Below are 19,423 nucleotides of genomic sequence, written 5' to 3'. Positions count from 1 at the left end.
ACCAAATCTCAATCTGAATATATTTTTTTGCATAACCATACTTAATTTTAAATTTGTTTAATAAATCTTGTATAAAAACTAAAAATTTAAACATGTCTAAAGCTGCTGGGAAATTAAAAACCATGAAAAGGACCATGGAAAAGATAACACATACTACAAAACTTAAAACAAACATACCGGCTGGTATGGCTGCTGCCGGTCCTCCGCTAGGTCCAATGTTAGGTCAGGTACTGTGAAGTTGGAATTCAGAAATGTTACATATTTACAATTGAATATTAAAATATTTTAGCGTGCCATTAATATTGCGGCGTTTTGTAAGGATTTCAACACAAGGACTGCCGAAATGAAGGAAGGCATACCTCTACCTTGTCGTATAAGTGTGAACAGTGATCGTAGTTACAATTTGGTCATACATTCACCGCCGGCGACATTTCTGCTTAAGCAAGCGGCTGGCTTGCAAAGGGGAGCTATGAACCCCGGCAAAGAAATAGCTGGTAAAATTACGTTGAAACATTTGTATGAAATTGCAGCTATTAAAATACAAGATCCCCCAAATGCTTTGCTCACAATGCAGGTAAATATTCTCCGTCCAAGAAAATTGAAATAGATATATTTGAAATTTTGTATTTATTTCCGTAGCAAATGTGTGAAATGTTAGTGGGTATTGCACGTACATGTGGCATACAGATTGTACGCGAATTGAATGCTGAAGAATATGCAGCCTTTTTAGAGGAGAGACGTGAGGTTGTTGAGGCCCAGAGACGTGAATTACAAGAAAAACGAGAAGCAAAAATGTTACGTACCGGTTAAGTTTGAAATTTATTTTTATTATCCTAATTTTATGTTAAAGAATACAATTTATTAAAAAAAGTAAATATAACTTAGTCGAAACCAATTCTTTTGCGATCCTTGGCCACATTCTTTTTACGACGTTTTTCCAAATGTTTATTGAGTTTACCCTTCTGTTTTAATTCCTCAAACTGGGCTACCAATTCCTTAGCTCTTCTTTCCTCTGAAAATTAAAAAATTTAAAAGTGAAATTTTTTTCGTTTTTCAAATTATAAAACTTACTTTTGGTCATATAATGAGGCTGCTTGCCTTCCGAAATTGCCTTTTGTATTTCATTTTGTTCTTCTCTAATCAACTCTTGTTTCTTGTGCCATTTTTTATCCTCCACATTTTTGTTTATTAACCTTTGCATGGTTTTCTTTAGTTCCACTTTTTCTTCGTCATCATCTACTCGATTCAATGTACGCTTTAAATGATGTACTTCTTTTTCTCTTATTTCGCCGACAAATTGATAATTTTCTTTAAATTTTTTCACGTCATATTCTCCAGCGCGTTCATCGAACCTAGGATCACGTACGCTATTTTCCTCCTTTTTGCGTTTAGTACGCATCTCCACGCCCAAGAAGGGCACTTGTCGTTTGGCACTTTGTTCCCGTGGCCGATTTTTGTTTAAACGTTTAAAGTCTTTGCTACTTTTTTTGTTTTTAGATTTGTTTGTAGTGTCTACTCCCAATACAGCTTCTTTATACACTTTCGCTCCAAGTTCTTCCTTGAGTTTCATAATTTCTTCGAATGTCATGGATTTTAAATCTTCACGAATTTCATTCTAGTTTACAAATGGTTTTTTAGTAGTAATCTTTTAATGGAAAACAACCCCAAACTTACCTTTTCTTCATCTGGAATCTCTTCTTCCTCAGAAGAACTATGGTGGGATTCGTCGGAGGAGCTCATTTTTCTGGATTTCTGCAGTATTCACGTGTTTTGTTTATGTTTATTTTTGTTTATCAAAAACATATGGATTATTAGACATCAGTGCCTCTCAAACTATATTAAAACGTCAATTCTCAATAGTATTGCCATATCATTACATATTTTTGTATTTTACAACACTGTAAACAAATTATTTACATTACTTTCTATCTGACAGCCTTCTAAAAAATACAAAACAAAAAAACATTTGCGTACATAAAAAATAAAACATTTTCCTCAAAATGGTGAAAATCTGCATAAATAAAACCAAAAATATAGAAATTGATATTGAAAATGTTGAAGAGATTTATAAACACGTTGCAGAAACAACAGTAAGATTATATAAATTAAATAGAAAGGGAAAAACTAAAATATGTTTTATTACAGAATTTGTCCACTAAGAATTTCTACCTGGAACAAAATGGAAAACGTTTGAATGATGTATTCGATCAGGAACTTCCCGTTTATGTACGTCTATGTGTTTTGGGAGGTAAGGGAGGTTTTGGTTCCATGCTAAGGGCTATAGGAGCACAAATAGAGAAAACCACTAATCGAGAGGCCTGCAGAGATCTTAGCGGACGTCGCTTAAGAGATATTAATGAAGAAAAACGCTTGAAAGCCTGGTTGGAAAAACAAGGAGAACGTGAACGCGAAGCTGAGGAAAGGAAGAAGCGCAAAATTGAAAAATTGTTAGCTGTACCCAAACATGAATTCAAGGACGAGCAATATGAACAAGCCAGATCAAAACTTACGGAAAAAGTGTGTGATGCTGTGGAAGAAGGTTTCAAAAAGGCCAGTACAAGTGGAACAGAGTTGAAACGTAAAAATGAGGCATCAACGTCACAAAAAGCTGTTCCAATAAAAAAGAAGAAACCTGCCATGTGGTTAGATGATGATATTTCTTCAGGTGATGATACCGACTCAAGTGAAGATGACTCTGATATTTCAAAAAGCTCAACAAATAAAAATGAAAAAAACCCTTCTGCAGATAAAGATTGCGAAGACTCAAATTCAAATCAAGCTAAATTACTGGATAGTGACAAAGATTCCAATTTAGATTCTGGTTGCGACTCTGTTTCTAGTAAACAACTCGTAAAACACCCAGATAATTGAAAATTTAAATGTATGTATATTTACTAAGTTTAAAATTAACAAATAAAATAAACAAATTTTACGCTCTAAAAATATGTATACATATTTAATTCATTTATTGATTGTTTGCAAATTGCGATGACACCCAAGCTAATCCCCATTTCAAATTTGTAAGCATGAATTTTAAGGCCTTCGTCCATTGTTCCTCGGAATTAAATTGGATTCTACAAATAAAATTCAGTAAGTGTTGGCTTGCAAACAATTTATATAAAACTTACTTGATTGAATAGGAATTTCCAGTTGAGGGATCTATTATTTTACCCTTTTCCATTTTATAGGGTAGCAAAAATTCTGGATCACGTTTTTCTACTTCTTGCTGAAACTGCGTTAAGCAATCTAAAAATGCCACCATGGCAGCATCAAATTTCGTATCCCAAAAGAATTTGAAACCACCTGTACCATACAGAGGCAATTCACGATTTTCACCCAATACTTCCACATACGAATGGTTGCCAAACGGCACAATTTTGTATCTCTCAAATGAAAGACCTATTTTTCGTGCTAAGGCACATAACAATAGAACAGTTTGACCCCAGGCAGCATTGATTTCCGACCAATCCACTGAAACCGAAGGTAAACGTCCTAAACGAAAATTGTTAATGGTGCCAAAGTGACCAGCATGCCAGATGTGGAATGTGATATTAAATATATTTGCATCTTTTAGTTTTTCCAGCTGTTGTTCAGCATACGCTATCTGACACTCTAGACTACGTTTGTCATCTTCCGTCAACATTAGTTCCCTACGATGTTTTGTATATTCACGCCAATAACTGGCTTCTTGCTCTTGTAATTTTTCTTTTTCTAATTCTTCATTTTCTATGGCATTATTTAGAGATTGCTCTTCTTCTTTTAATTTACCTAATTCACTCAAAAGATTTTGTTCGTTTTCCTTTAATTCCGCCAACTCTTTTTCCAACTCCGCCACATTGGGACATTCCTGCTGTTGTTCTAGTTGTTTCAAGTAATTTTTATAATCGCTCCATTCTTCTTCGGCGATTTTCAATTCACGATCCATTATTTCCAACATGGAATCAGCACATTCTTCACACAACGGATGATCGATTTCCGAATTCGATGATAGACAATCAAATAGTTCTGCTTTCAATTTAAAATCTGCACTCCATTTCTTATTGTCACGCCCATCTGAGACCAACATGAAACCAGTTCCATTAATAGAGTCCGTTAAACGATAAGGCGGTACAAAATGATCGAAGCCGCTTGTATCTTGGGTATCAATAGTATTAACATTGCTGGCATATATGGGCACTAATTCAAAGTATAAAAAAAAATCATTTTCATTGTATGAAAAATTAATGAATCATTGATTTTTTTGCACTGAAACTTACAAGACAATTCTGCCATGGCATGCACACTAATGTGGTCAAGATTTTCATCCAACACTATGGGCTGTAAGCATCTTTGACAGGCAAAGGACACTGGTACCTTTTCCACTTCTACCTCACTCATCACGGTTTGTTTTTTTTTTTATTTATTTATTATTTTTAAGATTAATTAACAACAAAAATATGTATGTATATTATAATTGTTTGTTTGTTATTTTTTCTTTTTGTCTTCTTCGATATTTCGTTTCTCAGCTGTTTTGTAAAAATAAACAACAAATTAGTGATAGTAATATCTAAATTGTAACCGAGTAATCGAATTCGTTTCAATCAAGTATTTGCATGGGATATTTTTAGAGTCCGTCCGAAACAAATTTTTAAGTCTGAAACAGAATCAAATTTAATATTTGGCCTAATGCAAATTTATCTACCAAAAGTGCATAATCTTATTGTTTTTGGTTTTTTAAAGTTTCGCTATAGCTCAGGGATGGAAAATTTAAAAATAATATTGAAATAGTACTTTTTTCAACCTCAGAGTAATAAAATTTTATTAAAGAATTTCTATACAAAACACTGTTATACGGAAGATTTTATATAGAGATACTGTTATACTGAAGATTTTCTATAAAAAAATAGTGTCATACTGAAGGTTTCTCTAGAAAATACTGTTATACTGAATATAGAAAAACTGTTATACTGATGATTTTCTTTACCAAATACTTTAGCTATATCATAAAAATTATTCTGAGTTTAAAGGATTTTGTAAATATATTTAAAGATACGATCGTATAAACTTTTACATCGCCAAGTTTTGCTCGAATACTTGACCTAATCCGAAATAGAAAACAAATTACTGATTAAACTGTATATAAAATAAGTAAAACTGTTATATTAGGCTATGCCAAATCTTTTATATACCCTTCTCCCAAGTATACTTTAAGAAAAATATAAAAACATTTTTTTGGTGAAAAACAATTTTTATGAAAAAATCGAGGTCTTCAAAAATCGCTTATATCATAAAACCATGGTGGGCTACTAGACTTGGGTAGTTCATGAACGAACTATGTAGTTCTATTGAATGATTCACTTGATTGAGCTAAATGAGCTTAATGAAAACTTAGTTAAATTTTTGAACTATGAACTAAATATTCCGAATGTACGCACTGAAATTACCGACAATTTGTTTATTTGGTAATTTTAAACTCAGAGTTGTGCCTATCTGAACAAAACTCTTTTATTGGTGCTTCAGGACCATTTCTGCAACAATAATTAAACGCAACTATATTTCAATAATACAAAATGACATGTAAAAAAATTTACAAAATAGGTTAAATTATATTTTTTGTTTTATTTTGAATTAAATTGATATTTTGAAAATAAATGTAGGTACATTTTTAACTGCATTCTTATTTCTAACTAAAAAATTTTATTAAACAGAAAGTCGCATTTAATTCGAACTAGCTATCGAGTTCATTTTTGAAATATGAACTAAAGTGAGCCAATATTTTGTTCATGTTAAAACACTGTACCTACATCGTATTTACGAAAAGCGCACAAACGAATTAAACAAATAATTAAAAGTTATAAATTAAAAACAAACAAATGGTTTTAATTATAATAAGTATAGATTAAACAAAGAATAACGTACTAAACTAAAAAATATGTTTCTAACAAATACAAGTATACACAGCGGAAAATTCCAGAATTATGTGATAATTTTAAATTTTGGATAAAGTAACCAAAATAAAACAAATATTGTGTAAAATAGACAACCTTGACTGACATCCACTAAAAACGAATAGAGGAATAAAAACAAAAATACTAAATAAATTAGAAATATTTAAAATTTGTGATAAGAAAACAACAACCACAGTAAAATAAGAAGAAAGAACAGAAGAGAAATTGATACATAGAAAAAAGCGCAAAGAATCATACGAAGAAAACTAACCCAATTTTTGGACAAGCCGCAGTAGAAGAACGTTCATTCAATTTTATAACCTCCATCAGAGAGGACGTGTTTTTGGGCTTAACTGTTTGAAAAATAAAAAAAGAACTATTGAGTAATAGACTCACTAATAATTAATTAATAACGAAGAAATTTTAATTTAAATTGTTTACTTATTTATTGTTGCAATTAAATACAATACGTAATCACCTAAACCACTTAAATATATCGTGTGTTTTTCGCTGTTGTTGCTTAAGCTACCATGGTCTCTTATTTCGTACCTCGCGGTCGTTTCCTTATCAAAGCTGGAAATTTACGACAGGTCCATCAGAAACATCAACAAACCGGCCAACAACAAACCGGCAAATGGCCATTGATTAAGAATTTTCGTCAAACATTTTCTACCAAGTCAACTAATAATCAGACGACCGAGTCTAAAGTTGATAATCTAATAAGAAACAACCCTTTAAACAAAAACTCACCGAATTTTCAAGTTCGAAGACATCAAGAATTACAAAAGGCACGTCTTAGCATATGGTTGAAATGGACCGGATTTCTATTGAAATGGGCTCCTATGGGTATTTGTGTGTTTGGTGCTCTGGAATGGCAATTACATAAACAGAACTGTGCCCGCGAACAGCTGCCACAGACTGCATCGGAATTTCAGACAAAGTTTTACTGTTCGTTGCCTTTGAGATTACTGAGCAGAGCTTGGGGTTGGTTGGCCGCTTGCTATGTACCCGAGAATTTTAGACCCTTTGTTTACGGTTGGTATTCCAAGTCGTTTGGCGTGAACATTGAAGAAGCTTTATATCCGGACTTCAAGCACTATCAAAGTATATCGCAATTTTTCACACGAGCTTTACGCGATGGTGTCAGACCCATTGATATGAAGGCGCCTATAGTATCGCCGGCCGATGGGAAAATATTACATTTTGGCACAGCCTCTAAATCTCTCATAGAGCAAGTAAAAGGTGTCAACTATAGTATACAAGACTTTTTGGGTCCCGCCACTTGGACAGAGAATAACAACAAGAGTTTCGAAGAATATGCCGATGCCATCAAGCATAAACAAGATGGTTCCACAACGCTCTATCAGTGTGTTATTTATTTAGCTCCTGGAGATTATCATCGTTTCCATTCTGCAGCCGAATGGCAACCATCATTGAGAAGACACTTTACCGGCGAATTGTTGTCGGTTAATCCAAAAATTGCTACCTGGTTACCCGGATTATTCGTACTTAATGAACGTGCCTTATATTTGGGCCAATGGCAACATGGTTTCTTCAGCTACACCGCAGTGGGTGCCACAAATGTTGGTTCCATGGAAATAATTATGGATGAAAAGCTAAAAACCAATCGCTGGGTTGGCTTGACCACCAATCGAGAATATGATGAACTTTTATTGACTGACAAGCCCATGTTAAAGAAAGGTGATTTAGTGGGTCAATTTAATATGGGCAGTACTATAGTATTGTTGTTTGAGGCACCCACTAATTTCCGCTTTGACATTGAGGCCGGACAAAAGGTTAAAGTGGGTGAGGCTTTAGGTCATATGGCTTAAAAACAAAAATAATTTTTGAATTTTTTCGCATCAATAAATTTTGTTGCAAATTAATTGATGTCATTTTTGAATTTTGATTCATCGAATCACATGGTATACATAATAAAATTTTATTGAATCTACCATCTTTTTTGTATCATGGTCATTGTAGAGCAGTTTTAATAGCCATGTAACGAACCTTGTTGCTAAACCAGTTTGTTTGAAATTGCCGCCACATAAAACCCACCACGAAGTCGAACTAAAATATGTTAAAATGTTCTATGTACTGCAAACACAACATTTTGGTGACATATTGAGAAAATTGTATTGAACAAACAACTTCAAATCTCGAAACATGTTTACAATAAACATATTATGATTATCTAATAGTTACCTTAATTACCCGCGACAATTAAAAATTTCACTTTTTATTATAATTATTTGTTTGGTTTGAAAAATATATTGATTTTGGGTAATTACCTTTCCTTTTGCTTCACCCTACAGCATTATTGCAATTCAAATACATACCTAAAATGGATTAATTATAAATTATGTCGCATGGGTAATAAACTTGAGCTTAGTGCCTTTTGCGATACAAACAAAAAACTCACTTATCTTATATTAATCACACTTTTTATATACACATTTTTAATTTAATTTTTTTTTTTAGCTTTATCTTATTATTACCTTTAAATACTATTGTAATTTAAAAAATGTTCAAGTATTTTTATTTTTCCTACTATTTTAATTATTTATTTAACATAATATACTCTCATGTAATTCTCAATGTAATCTGATTAAATACCTATTATATTTAAAAATCACACACAAAAATACTATGCCATATTGCAGGCCAAACATTTGAAGTCCTATTTGTATTATTTTTAAGAATTCGCTGTGTATATTGTTAATAATATTTTAAAGTTTAATTGTGTCTCCAAATTAATTATGGAGAATAAAAGACTTTTTTTGTATATTTATGAAATAAAGATTGTTTATAAAATAAATTAATGTCATGTTATTTCTGTAGCGCACATATTGATGTATGAATCATGTATTTAAATTATTTGGGGGCTTAAACATACAGAAGCACGGACGGATATGGCTATATTGACTTCGCTATCTATAACTATCTATACTTATGGGGTCGCAAATGAAAAATTTAGAAACTACAAACGGAATGACTATGAAAAATTAAATCATTCAGTACATTTTATTAATTTATTATTCAATGGATTTGAATTGAATGATTCAATAATGAATTAATTCTATAAATAATGAATTTTCAACGGAATAAATGTAATACGTTTGAGGTACTAAGGAATTAAGGCAACGAATTAATTCCTGGTGAATGATTAAGAGAATGTATGTATGTATATATAATTTGATTTTGAAAATTGAATTAAGAATTAATTCTTTCTAACTTTTGATTTTTTATTTACTATCGTTATTTTAGTACAAATTACAAATAATCGATATTGTACCATCACTAAGTTGTCAATATTAACGACAGAGAAAACTTAAATTCCGCCTAAATAAATATGTCTCAACCTCCTATACCAGTATCTCCATTAATAAAATTTGGACGATGGTCCATGCTAAGTCTTGGCATTATTTACGGCGCCTACAATCAAAAACGTTTATCAAAGAAGGAAGCAAAACTCCGAGAAGCTGAGGCTAAACAAAAGGCAATACGTGATACAAAATTAGCTGAGGAAAAGAAACGGTTGGCTCAAGCCGAAATGCATGCTATTGATATATTATCGGGCAAATTGGTTTAAATTGTTCAATTTTTATACTATGTTTTTGTTAAAATAAAATATAAAAATTATTAAATGTTCTGAATAATTTAATTGAAAATGTTTTTTTTATTTCATAAATTTCAATTCATACATAATTAAATTATAGCTAAATGCAGAATTTCAGCAATTCATTCTTTCCTTATAACCATTTTAATTTTCAAATGCGAATATCTCGTAAACTATACGAGCTATTATGTAGATCTTTTCTAATAGATTAAAATCTTTTAAATCGGAACAAACATTTGGCATCGTTTTTTATTTTTTTATACCCAAGGTAAGCTACTTTGAGGCGTATGACAACCCCTCCACCTGGTCCTCAAAGTCCAAATTCGCCATTAAAACTCAACTACACCTCTTGGGACATGGGGAAATTTTGTTAAAATCGGGCAATGCTTTTAAAAATTACTGATTTTTTTTTTCAAAATTCTTCACTGGGCAGTGAGTTGAAATATTGACCATATTATTGTGGTCTTTTTTTAAAATTTTTAACTTTTATTTTAAAACATTTTAAAATACATATATGTAAATTTATTCAAAGTATTGGCCATTATTATATTCCCATCTTTCTGGCAACATATGGATTCCGAGCCAAAAGAACTTCACATATTTTGAGGCCAAGAACGAATCAAGCCAATTTCGGATAATCTGTTCTAAAGTGAAGCGTACATACGTATCCCAGAGAGAGCGTTCTGAATCGATCGAAGCAAATAGTAGTTGGACGGGACAAGGTCCAACAACTACATTCTAAATAGTTTTTAACAGGTATTACAACATGTGTCTGAGTCTGCTCGCATATAAAGGGCGTTTTTCCGTCAAAGCTCGCTTCCAACGAATCAGTTGCATTCGGTACAGTTGCCCTGTGATGGTCTGACCAGATTTCAGCAGCTCAGATGGGACCTTTTGGCCCAACCAAATACAGAAAATTACCTTAGCATCATGGATATTTGGCTTTGGTGTCGATTCGGCTGGTTTACCGGGCTTCACATACGATCTCTTACGCTTCGGGATATCGTAATGGATCCATTTTTCATTGCAAGTAATGATTCGGTGCAAAAATTATTTTCTTTTATGGCGTTCAAGTAGCATTTCAAAATCGTCTTTCAAGGTCTCTCATCTACAATTCGTATGGTACTCAATTTCCCTGCTTTTGGATAAATGCTACTGCTCGCATACGTTCTGAAATTGCTGCTTGAGTAGCTAACAATGATTTTGCAAGCTCTTGTTGAGTTCTGGAGTAATGCCTCCAATTCTTGGTCTTCAAACTTTTTTGGCTAGCCTGGACCATCATTGTCTACCGTGTCAAAATCACCACTCCTGAATCGCACAAACAATCTCTCGCACATTGAAACCGATTTACGTTTGTCATTGTCATAAGTTGCCTTATGTCTCAATGCTATGATAACGTTTTCTTTTAAAATTTATTTAGGCTTAGCTTAACTAACAATTCTAAATAATATAACATACAAGATACAAACATATGTTCCATAATTAAAAATCAATCATATTGTTGTTGCTGGCTCTTTCCGGTTATTAAGATTGCTTAATTGAAAGTTCCGGTTCTTCTTTATAGACTTTTTTGCTATTACTCTCACAATTTTGTTTACTTTCTTATTCGAATTTTCATTCGAAGAATTGATAAACACATTTGAATATAAGAATTAGAAAATATTTTATTTGAATTTAGCAATGTTATATGAAGTGAAACACATCTAATTTCATTAGTAAAATATTCTAAAATATTTAATTCCTTGTGAAAAAAAAACTTAACTTTTCATTTATTCTATAGAGCTGGTGTTTCGCGTGTTGCTTGTTCTCATTATGATAAGGATCGGATCATTTTTTTCGGATTTATTATTAAGGGAATGTTTAATAATAACTTTGTTAATCAACTAAGAAAGAGAAAAGTGAAAAATGAACCCGGACTTAAATTGGACAAACCTCACGCCATGCTCAATATGCAAAAAAAAAAAATATATAAAAATTAATGTTGTGACGTAGTGATAAAGATTCTTATTTTAAGTGTGCTCCCCCCTCAATGTAGGCAAATTGATGCGAATGAATGTAACAATCAGAAACTTAAAGTAATTAAATCAAAAATTAATAATTAAGAGAAAATAATTTTGATAATAGATCTTACTTGATATTGATATTTGGTTTGAAAACTGTAAATATTTAACCAAAAACTACAGTTTCTGCTTAAATATTTAGTTATGTTTGAAAGGACGTTTTTTTTAGTACCATTATTGAGATTTTTAACTGATAAATTTTAAACTGTTGATTTTCTTTTTAATAAAACAAATTCTATAAATTTTATTCTTTGCAATTTCTGTGTCAAAACGTAAAAAACCCCTGTGAAATAGTAAAAACAAAATGTATGATACGACAACTGTGTTTTGTATAAATCTGAACAATGGAATATATTTTAGAACTGATAAGATATGTCTGTCTGTTCACATATAGTTTCTAGGTTTTGTTTATTTTTCACACGACAACACATACTACATACAAACATAAGTAATATTATTCTACAAATTTTTAGATTAAACTAGTTTATTGAACTTGGCAAATTGATCATATTAGTACTTCGATCTAAGCTAAGATTGTATGTACATAAACAATTTGTTCAGTAAGGTGGGTGGGTACAAATTACATGAGGTACAATATATAATTGTTGAAAAATTAAGGGGATTTTTATAGTACACACGAAGATACATAGCAATTCAAAGATTATTTGGTCTATCAATCATATTAGTATTATTTTCTAAATTTATATATGTAGTACATTCCGCAAATAATACCTACATACATAAACATCGCTCATTTGCTATACATATTTATCAATTAAAGAAATATTCAAACAAAATTTGTTTACGAGTAAATCAAAATACATATTTAAATGACAATACATAATTTTAATTTTCTGTATATTTTGCACAATATTTTACCCCATTTTGATAATGAATGCTCATACTCATATCTCTACATCATTTTCTAAATCTTAGACGGAATGTCTATTATTATGAAATGATTTTAAAATTTTTAATCAGAATCTAATAATTTGTATATATTTTCTTTATAGTCTATAAAATTTTAACTTTTTTTGTATTTGTTGGCGACTGTTTTAAGTGTGAGGGAAACAACTTGACGATAAGAACCGGATTAATGTTCCCACAAGATTGAACTTGTAAGAGATCATCAAATTAACAAGCACGCCATTACAACAAATTGCATTTACAGTGGTTGACAATACAATGGAAACTTTTCCAAATATTCAAAATACAAATTTCTTCAGAATTTTTAGAACTACGACATATTAATATAATCCAACAAAATCCTTAAGAAATTTGTATTTTTTTTAGTATTTAAAATATCATTTATTTACTAAAAAAAAATACTAACGTATTGACAAAACATTGGAAACTTAGGTGCCTATTATGAACTAAATTCGATTTTCGACTGTAGTCGAAGTAGCTGATCGAACGAATTGTCATTTGGTATTATGGCGCACATTCCTTGCTTACAACCTTAGACCTGCATAAAATTAACGAAAATATTTCAGTTAGTGGTATTTGGTCCACCAAAAACAAATAAAATTACAAATACTTACATTTTCAACAATATTTTTAATTTTATTTGCAGTGTCGAAAGCAAAGATTCGATAGCCAACGAATATCGTTTGTCGAATGCAACTCATAATTAGGTTTAATTTGTTACCAAAATTGTCTTTTAGTGACTCAGAATTTTATTGGATATCCCTTGTTTTTTATTACTGCTTAACAGCGACGATTCATTGAACCAATTAATGATTCAATCGTCTCCTTTGAAATAGATTACCATATCCATAAAACGGCATCTTTTAAAGCTTCCTTCGAGTTATAATTTTGAGTTCGTATTTTGCGATCTACAATTTCCTATAGGTTTTCTATAGGATTGAGATTTGGGAAGGCCACTTCAAAATACGAACCTGGTTTGTAACCCTAGAGGAATGTTTGGAGTCATTGTCTTGGTGGAATCTCCAAACTAAGGATCTGTATCCGATTTCAGTCAAAGTATACTTTTTTTACACCAAACTTAACTTATTAGTGATTTTGGGTCCAGTCTCTTTCCATTAGGGCGTCGTCTTTTCTCACTGACTTAAATTTAGTTTGGATTCATCCAAATGGAGAACAATAATCAATTTAAATAGCAGGTTTCTTTTCTGGACGATAGCAACCAAGACCAGCCTCATTTGCACAGTTCGATAACTTATTTCCAATTTCTGATTATTGTAACCTCCTGGGAAGTAATTTTTCTTAAACTCTCTTGTTATAAAATTATCTTATATTGGAGTGGTTTTTCGAGGTATTTCTTCCAAATGTTACCTGTCTCCAAAAATTATTTTATTATTTCTGAAACTGCTGATTTATTAATGAAATATTTATCACAGATATTTTTTTGATTCAATCCAATACTAAAATCGTTTATTATGTTGTTTTTTTAAATTTTCTATATTTTTTAAATAAAATAATTATCGAAATACCGGTAAAACATTATGTTTTATATATCGTTTTCATCAAATTTGGCTACCGGTTCGAAACGGATAAAAGGTAAAGGTAACGCTAATTTGAATTATTTCGATAGCGGTAATAGTAATTACAGTTAATTGTGGAATTTTATTATTTTTTAGTTTTCAATAAAGATTTTTACTGACGAATAACATATTATTGAAATCGGTATGTCAAGAAATCGTTTCGAAAAATACATATTTTATTAATTTGTTGATTAATTAATTGAAATCAAAAATTTGTTGGTTTTTATAATTTAAATTACATATTTATAGAATATCAGTAACAGTAGTTAGAGATAACTATATTAAACGGTAATTGCATTTATTTCGGTAACGGTAGTTGAGCTGAAAGGGTATTTTTAGGGTAATAGTAACCAGCCTTGGTTTTCATACATATTATTTAAGTTTTAGTCATTGTTTTCAAAAAAGTTTCCATTATATTGTCACTTACTGTATATGTACATTCAACTTTTTATAAAAATTCACTGTAGACGTTATTTTTATAAAAAAAATACGATTAAAAAATTAATGATAATACGAGTATTTATATTTAAATCAAACACAGAGAATGCCACCATTGTAAACAAATTTTCAGACCCAGTTGGCTTTAGAAATATTAATAGATTTTAAAATATTTTTAATTTAATAAACTTTACTAAGCCAGAACATGAATGCTACATACCTTATTCAAAAGATGTACTGGGTTTTCGAAACATTATAGCAATCGTACTAGTCGTTCAGAAATCCTATTTCTGTTTCCTTGCAATTGCAATTATCTGAAAAAAAAAAAAACAAAATAATAATAAATAACTTCCTAAATATTCAAATAATAAACCGTTAAACTACATACTTATTTAAGCCATTTAAACTAATCGATCCACTCCAACAACTGGTTTTCAAATACAACAATGGCTGGCTTAAACACAAGCTGGCTCATCTCTACTTTTAACAATAAAACTCTTCCCAAAACAGTTTGACGGAAACCTACCTAAACCACTTTTGATTTTCATTGTCAACCCATACACGATAATCATCACAATAAACTTGATTCATTGGATTTTAGCCAAAACAGTTTACTGCGCACAATGAAACAATATACTACTACAATTAAGTCGTGTTTCGCAATATTTTCTTTGCAACTACTGTGTGTACTTCAAGCAAGTCATGCAGAAGCCCTAACTAATGCCGATAATAAAATAGAAATTGCCTACTATGAGGAAATTAAAGATTTGCCAAATCATCCTGAAAAACTTCTAATCGATGTACGTACACCCGAGGAACTTGTACAGTTTGGTAAAATACCAACAAGTATTAATATACCATTGTCAGTGGTAGAACAGGAATTGTCGGCCAATGTAAAAGCAGCAGATTTTAAAGAAAAATATGGCCGTGATAAGCCAGCAACCGATATGCAAATAATTTTCTCATGCAGATCCGGCAAAAGAGCCCAGCAGGCGGCAGAAATTGCTGTAAAATTGGGATATACTAATGTTAAGAATTACAAGGGTTCCTGGCTTGATTGGGCCGAACATGAAGGCTTGCCAAAGGAATAGAAATTATAAAATGCACTACTTACACATCTTTATAAAGGGATATGGTATATTATTAAAAAAAAAAACTATTAAAGCACTCTGATACAACTATGTACTTTATTTACGACTTATTTGAAACACTAATAAATTTTTTACAATTAATTTTTTAATAAATTATTTTTTTTTGTGTTTTTATTGATTTTTATAAAATATTAATTCCTTTAATAAGTTTCAAAACTGTAGTGTTTAAAATGTTGTAACGCATGCAAGGTTCAAAAGAATTAATACTTTTTATTAATTTTTCAAAATTAAATTAAATATATTCTCTTCACCAGGAATTAATACGGTGTTTTAACTGAATCATTCAAGTTTTCTGTAATTCTAATTTATTACAGAATAGCTTACTAAAATGTGTTAAATTTTTCAATTAAAATCTATTACAAATAGTTAAATTAATTCATTTTGTAAATGATTAAAAACATAACTCAAAAAAACTGACTGAAGAATAAACATTTTAATTAAATTTGTATTAGATGTGAATTAACAAAAACTGAATCACTCAAAGGTTGAATGAATTCGCTTATGAATTAATACCATTATGAATTGATTCAACAATGAATGAATTCTTCAAATTAATGTCTACGAATTAATTAGGTCTTTGGTAATGGATTTATGGAATGAATTGCTACGATTTTTATACCCACCATATTACAAACAGCTGTTTAAATAAACAAAAGCACTGTAATCTTCACATGCAATTACGAGTAAAACTGTTCCCATTTTTTAATGTTGTGTGCAAGTGATGCTAATTATTTTAATATAAAAACGTTATAATAGTTTTGGCGTTAAATATAAAAATAATTGAAAATATTATTGTCAATATTTCAGTCAATTCTACATGAATATGAATTAATATTCATATGTATGAAGAATTGATCACAAATAATTGATATGAGCGAACAAATCATTTAAAGTCAATTTTAAAAATATATATATCGAACGAAAAAGTATTTGTATTTATCAGAATGCCATTTTGTATGGTTTATGAGATATCATGCATTATCAAACCAAAGTTTAGGGATATAAGCCAAAACAATAATAAGCAATAATGAAAATATAACAGGCATCTTAGTTTGTTCCGAAGTTTTGTATATTGATGGATATGAAATGGTGAAGAATTTAAAACAATGTACATAAATATTTATGAAGCATTTTGTTAAATAGATAGATAGATTTTTTTACTAAAATTTCATAAAACCTCTTAAAAACTTTTTGCTAAATACATTTTAAAATCGCTATAATCAGAATCTGCCAAATGTCCATCTCTTCTCATTAATTAAAAAGCCGGCACAATAATTATTTATACCGGTACTAATATTATGTAATATTTTCATAAAAGAATAGTAATTTATACATTTCTTTTATAACAAATAGCATTAACTATGGCTGCAAAAGTTTTATTAAATCAATTAACAAAAATTGCCAGATTTAATGGATTCACTGCAACGAAATTTCTTTCAAAAAGGACATGTCTACCAACAGCCACCAAGAGTGACAATTGTGCTAGTTTTGTTAAACAATACTGCTCGGTTATCAATAATATTCCCATAGTTTCTTATGAAGAAGTAAAACAACTAAAAAAGCATCCTGAAATACTTTTAATCGATGTTAGAGAGCCCAACGAATTGCTAGAGACAGGTGAAATACCCACCAGTATTAATATACCCCTAGGACAAGTGGCCGAAGAATTGTCAGAAAATGTGGACAAGGGTGCTTTTAAAGCAAAGTATGGCAGGGATAAGCCCGATAAGAATACTGAAATAATATTCCACTGCAAGATTGGTAAAAGATCTCAAAATGCTGCAGAACTGGCCAGAAGTTTAGGCTATAAAAATACCAAAAATTATTTGGGTTCCTGGACCGAATGGGCTGAAAAGGAAGGTTTAGCTAAGTAATGGCTCAGTGAAATTTTTAACAAATAAAATATTTATAAACTAATTTTAATAAATTTCTTATGATTTTTTGAAAAACAAAAAGTATGATGAATTAATAAACAATAGATTATACAAAATACACAGATAACAAGCAAAACATTTGTTAGAAATTTGATGGTTAGTTTTACGCACATTTGTTAAATGTAGTGGGAACAAAACAAAAAATAGTGTTTCGCTCATACATATTTATTATTAAATAAACTAAAAACAATCAACAACATAAGCACATACACAAGCGGTAACATTCCAGATATTATATAATTAATACACCCAAAATAAACTTAATATTCCTTAACATCAATTCCAATTCCAGAAAGCGAACATCTCTAAAAATGGCCACTAAATCTTTATTGCGTCAATTAACCAGAGTAACTTGTTTAAGGGCAACAAAACTGGGCACAAATTCAACATCGCTAAAGTTAAATACCCGAAATTCATCTTTGATAACAACATCAACTAAAGCCTTAAACAGTGTTAATTTCATTAAACAATACTCTACCGGTGAAAACAATATTCCAGTAGTTTCTTATGAAGAAATTAAAAAATTAACAGATCATTCCGAACAACTACTAATTGATGTTAGAGAACCTAAAGAATTACAAGAGACTGGTAAAATACCGACCAGCATTAATATACCTTTAGGACAGGTGGGTCAGGAGTTGGCCTTAAGTGTAGATAACGCTGTATTTAAAGCAAAATATGGCCGTGATAAGCCGGAAAAAAATAGTGAAATTATTTTCCATTGTAGATCTGGCAAAAGATCTCAAAGTGCTGCTGAATTAGCAAGAACTCTAGGCTATCAAAACACCAAAAACTATGTGGGTTCCTGGTTGGAATATGCCGAAAAGGAAGGTCTACCTAAGTAAACAAAAATTTATACATACTATATAATATGTATGTGGTAGGCCACAAATCTGAATTTACTCAATGACTGCCTTATTTTGATATTAATAAACTTTGATATTAATAATAAAATCAGCGAATTGAATTATTTTAACTAAATGTATAATAGTACGAGGTAAATCGAAACCCTAAAGCTGAATAAAATATAAAAAAATACAAATTTCAATATATACTATTCTGTTGAAGATGTAATAGGACAAAATTACGACATTTAAAGGTTGTGCATCTAAAACAATATAAACCCCCTCCCTATTGGTCGGACTTTAACTATAATTTAAACTTTGTCGAGTTAGTTTTTTGACTATTTAATAAGAAATAATTATTATTGTACATGATGTCATCCTTCCTTTTCTTGAAGAAACATGTTTCAAATATTAATGAAAAATAGGTTTATAAATAGTTATTTTAAACTAAACAATCGTTAGTTAAAATGCAAAACCACGTATCTAACAATTAAATAAAATCGTTTCATTAATTTGTTGTGATTTATTTTATTATTATGATTATTTTATTATTTATAAAAGTATAAAGTTTAAAAAATGCATTTAAATGTAAGCGTTTAATCAAGAAAAAGAGCTCGATCTGTGATCACTCATATTTCTGAACAAAAATCGATTTTTTATATAAAAACTCAAAATATCTAAATTCGCTAATAACATGGCCAATAAGCGTTTAATCAAGAAAAAGAGCTCGATCTGTGATCACTCATATTTATGAACAAAAATCGATTTTTTTATATAAAAAATCAAAATATCTAAATTCGCTAATAACGTGGCTAATAAGCGTTTAATCAAGAAAAGGAGCTCGATCTGTGATCACTCATATTTCAGAACAAAAATCAATTTTTTATATAAAAACTCAAAATATCTAAATTCGCTAATAACGTGGCTAATAAGCGTTTAATCAAG

The 19,423-nt window shown here is 30.4% G+C and overlaps 8 protein-coding genes across 8 annotated transcripts; 6 read left to right on the top strand and 2 right to left on the bottom strand.

Moving 5' to 3' along the window:
- The first annotated feature begins 41 nt into the window (after nt 1–41).
- On the top strand, nt 42–895 carry mRpL11 (mitochondrial ribosomal protein L11). Its single transcript, XM_065515277.1, has 3 exons — nt 42–227; nt 290–574; nt 640–895. Exons 1-3 carry the CDS (start codon nt 93–95, stop codon nt 808–810), a joined length of 591 nt encoding a protein of 196 aa, XP_065371349.1. The 5' UTR covers nt 42–92; the 3' UTR covers nt 811–895.
- LOC135963434 (ribosomal RNA processing protein 36 homolog) lies at nt 801–1,831 on the bottom strand. The gene is made up of 3 exons (XM_065515276.1): nt 1,675–1,831; nt 1,072–1,615; nt 801–1,012 (listed from the first exon to the last, which is right to left on the bottom strand). The coding sequence occupies exons 1-3, from the start codon at nt 1,738–1,740 to the stop codon at nt 882–884; spliced, it is 741 nt and encodes a 246-aa protein (XP_065371348.1). The 5' UTR covers nt 1,741–1,831; the 3' UTR covers nt 801–881.
- Nucleotides 1,832–1,939: 108 nt separating this feature from the next.
- LOC135963432 (splicing regulator SDE2) lies at nt 1,940–2,945 on the top strand. The gene is made up of 2 exons (XM_065515274.1): nt 1,940–2,090; nt 2,146–2,945. The coding sequence occupies exons 1-2, from the start codon at nt 2,001–2,003 to the stop codon at nt 2,869–2,871; spliced, it is 816 nt and encodes a 271-aa protein (XP_065371346.1). The 5' UTR covers nt 1,940–2,000; the 3' UTR covers nt 2,872–2,945.
- Atg6 (Beclin-1-like Atg6) lies at nt 2,868–4,413 on the bottom strand. The gene is made up of 3 exons (XM_065515273.1): nt 4,257–4,413; nt 3,129–4,176; nt 2,868–3,074 (listed from the first exon to the last, which is right to left on the bottom strand). Exons 1-3 carry the CDS (start codon nt 4,375–4,377, stop codon nt 2,966–2,968), a joined length of 1,278 nt encoding a protein of 425 aa, XP_065371345.1. The 5' UTR covers nt 4,378–4,413; the 3' UTR covers nt 2,868–2,965.
- Nucleotides 4,414–6,119: 1,706 nt separating this feature from the next.
- Nucleotides 6,120–8,745, top strand: Pisd (phosphatidylserine decarboxylase). Its single transcript, XM_065515272.1, has one exon. It carries the CDS (start codon nt 6,458–6,460, stop codon nt 7,757–7,759), a length of 1,302 nt encoding a protein of 433 aa, XP_065371344.1. The 5' UTR covers nt 6,120–6,457; the 3' UTR covers nt 7,760–8,745.
- A 6,378-nt stretch (nt 8,746–15,123) lies between these two features.
- LOC135963433 (rhodanese domain-containing protein CG4456-like) lies at nt 15,124–15,795 on the top strand. The gene has a single exon (XM_065515275.1). The coding sequence runs from the start codon at nt 15,172–15,174 to the stop codon at nt 15,637–15,639; it is 468 nt and encodes a 155-aa protein (XP_065371347.1). The 5' UTR covers nt 15,124–15,171; the 3' UTR covers nt 15,640–15,795.
- A 1,262-nt stretch (nt 15,796–17,057) lies between these two features.
- LOC135953548 (rhodanese domain-containing protein CG4456-like) lies at nt 17,058–17,654 on the top strand. The gene has a single exon (XM_065503494.1). It carries the CDS (start codon nt 17,061–17,063, stop codon nt 17,571–17,573), a length of 513 nt encoding a protein of 170 aa, XP_065359566.1. The 5' UTR covers nt 17,058–17,060; the 3' UTR covers nt 17,574–17,654.
- Nucleotides 17,655–17,702: 48 nt separating this feature from the next.
- LOC135953539 (rhodanese domain-containing protein CG4456-like) lies at nt 17,703–18,595 on the top strand. Its single transcript, XM_065503482.1, has 2 exons — nt 17,703–17,850; nt 17,926–18,595. Exon 2 carries the CDS (start codon nt 17,945–17,947, stop codon nt 18,476–18,478), a length of 534 nt encoding a protein of 177 aa, XP_065359554.1. The 5' UTR covers nt 17,703–17,850; nt 17,926–17,944; the 3' UTR covers nt 18,479–18,595.
- Nucleotides 18,596–19,423: the final 828 nt, after the last annotated feature.

Source organism: Calliphora vicina, chromosome 1, assembly GCF_958450345.1.
Source record: "Calliphora vicina chromosome 1, idCalVici1.1, whole genome shotgun sequence".
NCBI lineage: Eukaryota > Metazoa > Arthropoda > Insecta > Diptera > Calliphoridae > Calliphora > Calliphora vicina.
The sequence above is the reverse complement of the archived record's forward strand: the minus strand, read 5'-3'. Positions and strand labels throughout refer to the sequence as shown.